At 28.5% G+C, this 12,485-nt stretch overlaps 1 protein-coding gene across 45 annotated transcripts in view; it reads right to left on the bottom strand.

The window, feature by feature from the left end:
* Positions 1-12,485, bottom strand: part of LOC126903590 (inverted formin-2-like) — a 37,190-nt gene that overhangs the window by 946 nt on the left and 23,759 nt on the right. For 3 of the 45 annotated variants that reach the window (XM_050681824.1, XM_050681825.1, XM_050681865.1), the window contains exons 3-14: positions 6,768-6,964; positions 6,264-6,382; positions 6,046-6,205; positions 5,802-5,956; positions 5,638-5,720; positions 3,136-4,340; positions 2,774-3,072; positions 2,470-2,586; positions 2,265-2,405; positions 1,667-1,845; positions 783-895; positions 280-455 (exon numbers count right to left, since the gene is read on the bottom strand). In XM_050681824.1, the coding sequence (XP_050537781.1) occupies positions 280-455; positions 783-895; positions 1,667-1,845; positions 2,265-2,405; positions 2,470-2,586; positions 2,774-3,072; positions 3,136-4,340; positions 5,638-5,720; positions 5,802-5,956; positions 6,046-6,205; positions 6,264-6,382; positions 6,768-6,964 (2,944 nt within the window). Of the gene's footprint in view, positions 1-279; positions 456-782; positions 896-1,666; positions 1,846-2,264; positions 2,406-2,469; positions 2,587-2,773; positions 3,073-3,135; positions 4,341-5,637; positions 5,721-5,801; positions 5,957-6,045; positions 6,206-6,263; positions 6,383-6,767; positions 6,965-7,629; positions 7,719-12,485 lie in introns of those variants that run through there. The other 42 variants (XM_050681844.1, XM_050681854.1, XM_050681842.1 and 39 more) reach the window with 42 other exon arrangements.

The raw sequence follows: 12,485 nt of genomic DNA, 5'->3' as shown, positions 1-12,485 counted from the left end.
AAAGGGTTCTATATTTAAAAAATTCATATCGAGTTATTTACTCCTAACTTTTGACAACATAAAATTTTCATTGAGTGTTACTTTAATTTAGTACTTTTATTAAGTTCAAGTCTAATTTTTTTATAAGAAGCTTACACATTAAGATAGATAATAATATATTGTATTGAATTATCCAAAATTTCAATTATTATAATTTTTAATAAAAAACCTAAATTATGACCTGAATCTTTTAATCAAAGTGCAAAATAATTAATTGTCAAAAATAAATAAAGTTTTTACCTGAGCAACAACTTCTATTCGTTCAAAGAAATTACATAACAGAGAAAAGCATTCTTCAATTTTAAATTTAGTCACATCTTCACCAAAGTAGACAGCAACATCTTTAACAACATCCATGGTATTTTTATATCGGTTGCTCAATTCTTCAACTTCTTTTAATGATTGTTTTAAGAAATCTATATAAATATAATGTAATTTATATGTTATATTGCTATAAAACTAGGCTATAGAAACTATTTTTACAAATAAAAATAAAAAATATAGTTGGGATCCTACATAGTAAGATCTAATATTAAGATTAATAGAATAAATTTAAATCTAATTGTGATTAATATATTTTGATGTGACTGAACAAAAAGAGACTTAAAACATTTATTTTTTTATTTTAATGTATTTTTGAAAAAAACTAAAATTTGACATAAAAATAATAAAATAAATACTTCAATAGTAAATTTATTGAAAAAATTGAATTATATTATTTTAATAAATATAAATATTTATACCTGTGAATTGTTCAGAAATATGTTTTTTTGCCTGCTTAGAAAGTTCAGAATTTAAATTTTTTACTTGTTTTGTAAGATTGTTCATTTCCTCTTCTAGTGTAGAAGTAGATATTCTAAATAGTGTTGAAATGTACAATTAATAATCAGTGAAGGACATTTTATTTTAAGGACTATTTAAAATTTAAAAAACCCAGCATAAGGGGGGTCGCGGCAAAGTGGTGACGTAGCATAGATGGATCAAGTATAATGATATCTGACAGTGATTAAAATCACTATAAAAAAAAAACGCTTCGATGCAAATCTTTAGATAGTGTTTAATTTTAAAAAATTGGTGGATTATTCCAAAAGCTACATGATCTGCTAGTTCATTATTAATATCCTAATTAAGATAAAGTATGTCGAATGAAAAAGGGATTAATAAAAAATATTATTTCTCATAAAAAAATAATGTTGATCCATACACTTTTCAATAAGTTATAGCATTATAAAGTTAAAAATGTAAAAAATAAAATCGAGAATTTTCACACAATAATAGCATTTGGTAGCCATTTTCACCGTGAAGATAAAATAAAGTCCGAAATTTTTTTTTTGCATAATAAAATAAATTACATTAGCTTTAATTTAAGATATATATAAAAGTGTCAGACCTTCCAGAACATTTTCAAAAATCAAGTTGAAAAAATTAATTTTTTGTGAAAAAGTTGTCATTTTAAATCCCCCCCTGTGGGCAAGTAAAGGGTCACATATAAAAAAAAAATATACCAAATGAAAGGTAATGATATCATGCATCTATATATAAAAAATTATATTAATTCGGTTATTTTTAAAAAAGTTATAGCAATTTTAAGTAAAAAAAATTTACAAAATTAAAACAAAACATTTACCTGGATAATTTTCTCAAATCTGGTGTGTGTTTAGTGAAACTTAGCAAATCATTTTTATTAGTTTGTGCAACTTCAACAACAAAATGAAGAAAAGTTACACGAGGTTTGTTTGCTCGAGTATCGAGAAGTTTTGGCAAGGTATCCAAAGTGAAACCACATGCATTACCAGCATAACTTCCCTAAAAAAATTTAAACATACATTTATTAAAAAAATACTTTTTAAATATTTTAGATTATAAAAGAATCAAAATTATTTACATATATGTAGTGGTTTTAATGATAAGGTGGTCAAGTCAATTTCATTATATTTAGGTAATTTATCAATTATTGGATATTTTATATTCATATTATTATTGTTGATTCTATGTGTATTTTAGTTGGTATTTTATTGTCAACTGAATTTAAAAAGTCAAATTTACTCTGAGTAAAAATTTTGGCTTTTGGCTTTTGGCTTTCTGAAAAATTACCATTTTTGAATTAACCTCCTTTTCACAAAAACCGTCCATTGTACCCTTATAAATAACTATTTACATTTAAGTAGTTAGTTTATAAGTATTTTGGTTAGCTTAAATTCCTATTAAATAAAATTATGGCTTACAGCATTTAAATAGTTTCCAATAAACAAAATTAATGATAAAAATTGTTTAAACGGCTGATCTTCAATTAAAACATGGCACATATCTTTAATGCTGTTTAACTGGGTATAGATTTCTGAAGACATAATTGGAAATTCTTCTTTCTAATAAAATTATAAAGTAATGGATAAATTTGAGTTATAAATATTAATAATTTTAAATTATTACTTGAATCATTAATTTAATTTTCAACTGATAGAATGGTAGTTTGTTCAAATTTATACAAAATTTTTCTGCTGTTCCGTATGTTTCTACATTTCCACCATGTTTTTTTAGAGATTTCAACTATAGAAAGATTTTAAAAAATAAATTATAAATTTCAAAAGATTTATTATTTCTTTTTTTTTTGTATGTATTACTACATATAAATAAATACTGTATCACTAATTAAAAGAAAAATTGTAAGATAGTAAATCTAAATCAAACTATTTTAAATGAATTTTTTTTTTTTGCTTTACTTATTTTTACTAACCTCATCATCTGTAGGTAATATCCTTTGCAGACCTTTTAATTTTTCAATGGGAATCGAATTACCATTTTCTAGAGCTTTAAATATTTCATCTGGTCCAGTTTTAAATTGTTTAAGCATTATATTAATGGCCAAACTTCTTTTACTGTCTAATATATTTGTTACAACCACTTTAGGCATACCATTATTTGACATAACAGCAGGTGATGATTTTGTGCGAGGTTTTTGACAAAAAAGTTCTTCAATACTTTTAAAATTTATTAAAAGATCAGGAGGAGTAGCTGAAGACCATATTGACTTGTCTAAAAATAATAATAACCAAAGACATAAAAAAGATTGTTTATGAACTTTAATTATATACTTACCAAGATTTTGATTATTGACTTTAGTCCAATTAATAGTCTTCATTTTAGTTTTAGGTAGTGAGTTGTACTTAATATTATTGTTAACTCGTCTGGTAGGCATTGTTCGATGGCCATTTGTAATATTTGGAATTGAATAAATCATCTGACCAAATTCTGCTGATCTCATAGAAGGCACTGGTGGAGGAGGTGGTGGAGCACACATTCCTGGTAATGGAGGAGGTGGTGGTGGAGCACACATTCCTGGTAGTGGAGGAGGTGGTGGTGGAGCACACAATCCTGGTAGTGGTGGAGCACACATTCCTGGTAGTGGAGGAGGTGGTGGTGGAGCACACATTCCTGGTAGTGGAGGAGGTGGTGGCGGAGCACACATTCCTGGTAGTGGAGGAGGTGGTGGCGGAGCACACAATCCTGGTAGTGGAGGAGGTGGTGGTGGAGCACACATTCCTGGTAGTGGAGGAGGTGGTGGTGGAGCACACAATCCTGGTAGTGGTGGAGGAGGTGGTGGAGCACACATTCCTGGTAGTGGAGGAGGTGGAGGCGGATCACACATTCCTGGTAGAGGAGGTGGTGGTGGTGGCACGTTCACTGGTGAAATTGTAGATGGTGATGTGGATGAAATTTTTGGTAAAGATGAAAGTAATGAAGAAGGAACTTTACCAGATAATGGTAGTGGTAGAGAAATAGTTAAAGGTAAAGGAGACGGAGTTGGAGGTAAAGAAATCATTGACGGTAAAGGAGGTGGAAGTGATGAAGATAATATATCTGAACTCACATTTGTTTTATTTGTACTGCATAACGAATAATTTATTTCACCAGCTTCAGAGATTTTTAAGTGATCTTCTGAATTGATATTGCAATCGACTTCTGTATGTCCAACATTGCAACGACATTGCAGCTGATCTGTTTGTACTGATATTGAACAAATAGCTATTTTTTCAACAGCTTTATCAATTGAAATATCAACATTGTTCTTTTCATTAATACTTATAACGGGAAAAGATGATCGTTTACTTTTATTAGAAGTTCGTTTATTTTTGGCTATATCTAAACAATGTTGGCGACTGGTAGAAGAATTAATTTTTTTACTTTTAACTTCTTCAGTTTGAGAATTTAAAGAAAAATGTTGTGAGGTTTTTTTTAAAATATCTAATATTGACTGAGGATCTTCAGAAAAAATGTTATTTATTAAGCACCAAATTTCATTTCTGAAAAATAAAAATATTTTTTCAATAAAGATTTATTTAAGACAATAGTTTACCCTAATATTTTTGGTAGGATAATTATTACTACAGTTTATGACTAAATGCATTTAAAATTTTGTTTTGGACAACATTCAAGACACCAAACTCCATACAAATTTACAAAAAGTATATAATGTACCACAGATATTTTTTTTGATTTTAGGGGGATCTCCCGTAAACTAAAAAAATTTAAATCCTAATTAATATATATCATTGATGTATTCATGACTGGTGAGTGACGAGGGGATGGATAAGGGATATATTTCACAGTTGTCACTCAAAATAATATGATAACCGATTTTAGTTAAATTTTCATCGGTATAATTTAATCATCTAAGTTAAAGTTTGTTTTTTCATCGTTTTTATATGTTTATATAAGTAAGTACATATATTACAAATACATATACTTTATATAAATAATGTAGATAACATAACTAAAACATTGGTAAGCTTGGAAGAAATCCAGTATTTTAAACCATAATACCATATCCATAAAATATAATTGATATTATGTCTATAACCAAATCAATATTTGATATTATAGAAAGTAATTAATAATGATAACGAGTCTATTTATAGTGATATTTGTTATTTATTTACATAAAACTTATGGGTTACCTAAAATTTTGTCTTGCATAGTCAATAAAAATAAATAAATAAAAACAAATTTATTTTTATAGATACCATAGGTATTTTATTGGGAATGTTTTTTTGAAAACTCTGACCTTTATCTGTCCACAAGATAATTTAATATAGCAACTTTTTCACAAAAAATTAACTTTTGAAAATGTTACGAAAATACTGACACTTTTATATATATCTCAGATTAAAGTTAATATAATATACATTATTTAGAAAAAAAAATGTTGACCTCTGTATTTGTCTTCGTGGTGAAAGCAAACATCAGAGTTAAAGAAAAATTTCTCGATTTTATAATTTATATTTTTAACTTTATATTCCTATAACATTTTGAAAATATTAGTATAGGCAATAGTTATCAATTCCAACAAATTGTCAAGTACAATCCTTTTTGGAAAACGATAAAAAAAAAATGTCAGACCTTCCGGAACACTTTCAAAAGATAAGTTGAAAAAGTTCTACTTTCTATATGTATTTTTCAGATTTGAACAACCCGTATATAGGAAATGGTCTGATTAAAAAAAAAAGTATGTTGAATTAAAGATGTATGTAAATACTATTCAGTATTAAATAAATAAATACATATTCAGTAAGCTGAAACGAAAACGTGCAAAAGACTTACGTTACAGCGTTATCCATATAATTCATTTCTGACATTTGAAGAAGAATATTTTGTAAATAGGATCCGTAAATAGTATTTGATATCTATAAAGTAGAAATAGTAACAAAAATAAACTTACTAAAGTAACCGATGATATATATATAGACAGTAAGTAGATGTATTACCTTATTCAATAAAGCATCGAGAAGTTCGTGGTGTGATTGTGGAGGCGCAAGTTCCTCATCGACTAATCGGTGTTCTTCAAAAGCAGCTATTTGAATTTGCAGGGCATCGTCCTCATAACCAGACATGTTGTCCATTGCAGCCCGCAATCCCAAAGCTGTAAAATTGTCAAATGCAATTCTTAAGTATAATTTACTGATGAAAATGATTATGTCGTAGATAAAATAATTTATTTTTTTCACATACCCAATAGTTCATTTCTCACACGTATTCTTTTTCTCAATGATTTCTCTACGAGTACCAGACAGTTTGCAAAAGCTAAAAGGGTTGTCTGATAAGCAAACGTGTCCGCTTGCTGTAAATCTAGCACTACGATTTCGTAATCATGCCGCAAATTTTTCTTGATCTACAAAAATTGTTTAAATTATTGTTAAATATTAATTTACTTAACATATTTGATTTACCTTAATTTGGGACAAAGTAGTTTTGACAAATTTGATACCGTCCTTTGAAAACATACATAGTGCACACAGAAGTTCATAAACTTGTAGTTTAACAGTAGTATTGCCACAAACGACCACTGCTAAAATTTTACATATTCTGTTAAATGTCATTAATATGTAAGCTTTATATATATTGAAGCTATTGGCATAAATTAGGAATATTATATACATATATGTATATGTTAACATATTTAGAAAATACATTTTTTCTTAATTCCTCCAATTTTTAATTATACTTATGCAATAAATGAAACTTAAATAAAAACTATAAACAAAATAATTTACTTAATAAACACACTTGAATAATAATTTATTATAATAAATTGATATAAACTATTTCTTAATTAAAAGTTCTATTTTTAGCTTTTGTTGTTAATAATTATTTATTATATAAAATCGTTTATAATTTTTTTTTTTTTTTTTGAGTTAACTATACAATTTCAGTGAAATCGCACATTCACAAACCTTTTGCCAAGTATGGACAGTATTCAAGATGTTCTGATATGTACTGTAGTCCAGTTTGAGATCTGACAACAGCCCTCAGACAGCCGACACATTGCAGTTGGGATATGGTGTCCATCAATGATTTTCCACCCATGGAGCCCAACTTATTTAATAAAGTGCCCAGACCATCTTTCTCGAGAAACTCAAGGATCCATGTCCTAAAAATAATAAAAATAAGCATTTCATTGAGTACAGTCTATCGATACAAAAAGTTTCACATGTTATTATTATTATTTGTTTTTTTTTTTTTTGAGGAGGGTTAACTTATATTCATAGATTTTAAAAACAAAAATATTTATACTGAAAATATAATTGAAGAACGCGCAGCATGTACATAGACACTACTATAAAAGACATCAAAAGAAAAGAAACCTTATCCATAAAGCACAATCAATAAAGTAAACGACTATAAATTTTTTTTTTTTATTTATATTTAAAAATTATATAAAATAATATATTAATTAAAGATATACGTTTTAATAAAAGATTTTGTAGTATATACAAAAATTCAGTTGATAATTTTACTATTATTTAAAATTTATTAATAAGTTTTTACTAACCATTTAACAGTTAACAAAGTATTTAAGGTTCTCTGATTTTATTCTTTAACTTAAACATAACTTAAAGACGTTTCAAATCATACTAATCATAATATTTAATTGTAAATTTAACCACACAAAATCTGTATCCTAATTTACTTAAAAGAACAATAAATAGCAAAAAGCATACACTTAATAAATTAAGTATAAATTAAGCATATAAATTTATAATAAAATTAATAAGAATTTTAATTTAACTAGCTCTATTATATGCAACTACTCACACGCTTAATTTTATGAGAACAAGAATAATGCATCGTTTCTTTGAGCAAAACATATTTTTTTTAAATGACACCATTTGAATCACTTTAAATCTCCCCTCCTATCATACCTAAAAAATTATTACTCAAGATTCAAAAGAGAATAAAATTAATTTTACGGAAATGTTCAGCTATAAATGTAATTTTGCATAAAACTTGTATACAGAAATCAGATTATATAAGTATATTATTTTATATTTAAAATCAGCCAATTTCTAATATTTTAAGATATTAATTAGTTACATTATTTAGATTACTATTATTAAAAAATTATATTTACACGTACAAGAGATAATACTAAACAAAGAATACATAGAAAAATTATTTACATAACGCATGTAAATTTTATATATGTAAACATATATATAAACAAAACATCTTTAATAAAAAGAAAAAATAATGGAATTTGTAACATCAAATGAAAAAATACTCATAACTAAAACTTTTTTTTAAGAATTGTCAGCAAATTCAGTGAAAACTGAGTTGACAATTTTAATTAATACAATAACATAGAGGCAATTCGATCGTTTCTCAGGAGGAAGCTAATGTGGGACGGATTCAATTACAGTTTTACTTCTTATTTTACGAATGAACTAAACGACTAAATAAAATATTAGTCCATGTACATAGGAATAATAATTTATTAGTATTAAATATATCTATTTTGCAAAAAAAAAAAAAAAGTTCCATTATTATTAACATTCTAATAGAAAAACAATAACACGAAATTGGCAACTCCACGTACGACAACATTAGCTGTTAATTCAGATGTCTTTTCATTGACGCGATTATCTCCACAACTCTATTGTGTCCACCATATCTAATAACAATCACGGTACATGAAAAATCATATAAATTATTCTTAAAAACAAGCGCTGGGGCTACCTGTGTAACTGTTTAACGGCCACAGAAATACTAGATATAAATACAGACCGCTTAACGAGAATAGATTTGGATATAAAGAATAACGCAAATTATGGATGCGTCATCTCTTAATTACAGTCCTATTCAAATAATACAAAAGTATACACATACTGCGCGAGGTTATTGGGTACTAGACTTCAATTTTACACTGTACACGATCTCATACAGTAGTAGAATAACATAACTGTTATAATAAAAATTATGTTTTCTTAGAGTCCTACGATGACATAATACAACAATATTAATATAAACGTCTTCCACGTGGTCGGCGGTCAGGAATGTTTCTGGAGAGGCAATGATGGCTTTTGGATCGGACTCAAATAGCCATGGGCCTGTGGCGACGACACGAAACCGTTTAACTTTGTATTTTAATCATTTTATTGGAGTGGAAAATATTATTATTACTGCCATTAAAGGCGATATATATCCTCGGAGGAATCGTAGTTCATTTTACATAACGCTCGTAAGAGATAATGATGCACCAAGAGCACAAGCAGACACGTTTGTAGGAGAAATAATTAGTTTCTTGCGCACACATATAATAGAACCAAAAATACACTGGCACTGGACGGCAAGCTATGGCCGCATCATAATAAATTTCGTCAATAAAGTTGTACTCGGGATGGTATACGCCGAAGTTAATGCAACTGAGTATATGCTAAGAATAAATAAATGCAATTACATAATGTTATAAATGTATAAATAATAATATTATACGCATAGCGCTTGTATTACACGTGATTACTAATGTGATTTCAAATTCTCCGGAAAAAGCTGCAGGCGGCTTTAATCTCGTTTAGTCAAATCTGTAACGTATACCAGAGAAATAACATAATATCTAAATAGCAGTTAAAAACATCACCAAAAAACAACTGCACTCAGGACACGCTGTAACTGATATAATATAGACAACTATAAAAAGTGTCAGCTATTGCTACACGGTTCATGTAAAAATAAACGTCTTATTATAGATTATTACAAATATTATATTATACGGTCGAACAATAATTGTGTTCAATTTAATTCAGTAGATTTAAATTACACTTGCGCTCAATAGAAACGCGTTATGGTTGTCACTCTTCGTTTACGTACTTACGCTTTATTAATTTTTAAAAAACTCGCACTTAAATAATGTTAACCGTTTTACGACTGATTCGGCTTAAGTACATCAGAACATAAAACGAGGAAGATCGCCCATTAGTTACATTACATACAATTGGATTGATTAAGTATTTATTATTCGGCTTTTCTCACGCTTACATTAATTGTTGTTCAAAGCAAAGGTTTTCGGAATAATTTACAAATAAAACAATGAATAATTTGTTTTCTGTATTATATACAACTAGTTAAATAGCGAACCGTTTTTCGAACAACACATATGAAATAAAACGACATGAAATAAATTAGGGAAATTACTATGCCCCGAGTAAAAAATAAAAATTATTACATTTTATTTTATGGTATTCTTTTGTCTAGCTCATCAGAAATGTATGTTAAATAGCGAATATAATAGAATAAAATCGATTATATATTTAGTATCTACCTTCGACGGTATAAATTTTTGGCCTAAATTTAAGTAAAATACTAAACAAAACAATAGTATAGCTAACTAGTCAATAATATTGATTATAATAGAATCAATCAGACCGCATATGACCTTATTGATAAATCCGGAAGAATCGAACCTAATGTTGTTTAAAAATTATATGCTTTAAGCTTTATAAAAGATAGAATAGATATTTATAAAAGAGAAATTTTTTTATCAAGGAAAATAAATATGTCAATTTAAAAATTGTTAACTGATGATTCATCGAACGTTTTAACCATATTTATAATAAAAATTATTATGTTGTAAATTGACTAATTTACCTTAAATTAAAGACTTACCATAAGAACCATATCATTAAGAACTGATTTTACTTATGGACTCTGAAACTTTTATAACACGATTATGTTTGTTTCATAATTTACTGGCTATAACAAGTATGGTATAAACAATTTATTTATTAATATCCGAATGTGTATAATTGTTTTTATTTAAAAAAATTTAAGTGTTAAAGCTTTCGTATTGCTTGAAATCTTTAAGGACGTGTCCAGATTTTCAGTTATGAGTTGACGTTTCGGACTCGTTGCAGAGTCTATCTTCAAAGCGATAGTTACAAGCTCATGATTGTAACAATACGGACAATGACTTCTAAATACTTGTAGAATTACAAGTACCAACAGAATTATTGTATAAATATTTCCTTTTTTTTGTTATAAATCTAAAAAAATATGCTCTTTAACATTTCGAAAGAATATTTTTCCATTTATTCCGCTATCATATATACTTTTGATGTAAAAATAGAAGTAAAAGCTAAATTCAATCGACAACGTCATATTCGCGGAACGCACAGCACTTTTGATTAAGTGAAAATTGAATAAATAATTGAATTGAATTCCAAAAGCTCTTAATAAACGTCAGATAACTCCTTCTACTGACTGCAACAGTAGACATGCAGTTATAGCTTACAAGTATACATTCGCTCATGTCTAATTTATAGTAACTATTATGACATATCATTCTTGTAACAGTGGCCCAACTAGACTCGGTGCAAATCGTTTAAGATTCAAAAACTAATTTTTAAACAATTAATTTTAAGATATTTACAGCCGTCGCGTGAAACATCACATAATGTAAAATTAACTATAGTAATAGTTGTGTCAATATGAACGTATTGTCAGTGTGTTTATAAATATTCGCGTCGGTTCACGTGTAATGGCGTTAAAATGCACAAACAGTAACCATGTATTGTGTACCGACGGCTCTGCAGAGGAATTCCTGGGAGAATCCTAAATGTAAAAATTATGGAACAAAATTAGAACTGTCGCCAGCCATAGAGTAACTGACCGAATATTTTGGCTTGTTAGGAAGTATTTAAAAATAACGCGACGCTCCAGGTTCACTCGACACTGTCACTGTTGAAGACACCCTTATTCACCTGGTAGTTATCATCGCAGTATAAAAACACGCACTATGTTTGGGCGTTTACGTCTCAGAAATAACTATAACGTCAACGCCATGGAGTTTGTGAATCCAATAACTGTAGGGAAACATTGAGTGCGGTTTGAAACGGGAGGAGAAAACCTTGTTCGGTGAAAATAGAAAAACAAATGACTGAACTGGATAAACACAATAAGAGAGCAATGATAATTAAACTAATCTAACACCGAACAAAAACCCATTCAAATTGTGTATGATCACGCGTTTTTTCTACTGGCTGCCCCACAAAGGGGTAGACACCGTAATTTTGTTGTTTTATTGTTACTTCTTTATTGCTAACAAACGAGGCACACAAAATAGTTGACTAGGATTTCCGATTGTAACCATTGTATGTAAATAAAAATACATAATCGTGGTGCCTATGCATAATATCCTTTTGATTTCGTGTAATATTTCTATTTTATTTGTTCCGTCTCCGGCCAAGTTCATATTTCCAAGGCTACAGATAATACTACCATAGTTAGTACCGTCACAGACCTATATCCTGAGGGTTTTAATATGTTTTTTTTTATTGTGACTGTTGTGTCGAACACCTCCTAGGGATCACAAGTCCCGCTCAAAATCTGCAAGATCATGACGTGGGTCTGTTTGAATATTCACCGTTACCGCCAGTGTCAAGCCTGTACTACAGTCAAACAAGAGTTATGGGGAAAATAAAGACTGAAAATGCCAATGATAATACGAGTGCTATAACCTCCGGAGACGATTCTGTTGTTTGTGAGCTGATTCTAAAGATTGTAATTAGCAGACCTACCGCAGAAAAAAAAATTTGCTTAGCTCCAGGGTTTTGGTGGAACCAAACGAAATAATGCGGCATTGTAATCGTACATAAAGTATTATTTCCTCGATATGC

Source organism: Daktulosphaira vitifoliae, unplaced genomic scaffold (genome assembly GCF_025091365.1).
Source record: "Daktulosphaira vitifoliae isolate Bord-2020 unplaced genomic scaffold, ASM2509136v1 Scaffold_4, whole genome shotgun sequence".
Lineage (NCBI taxonomy): Eukaryota > Metazoa > Arthropoda > Insecta > Hemiptera > Phylloxeridae > Daktulosphaira > Daktulosphaira vitifoliae.
Note: the sequence above shows the minus strand (reverse complement) of the source record. Positions and strands in the feature narration are given on the sequence as shown.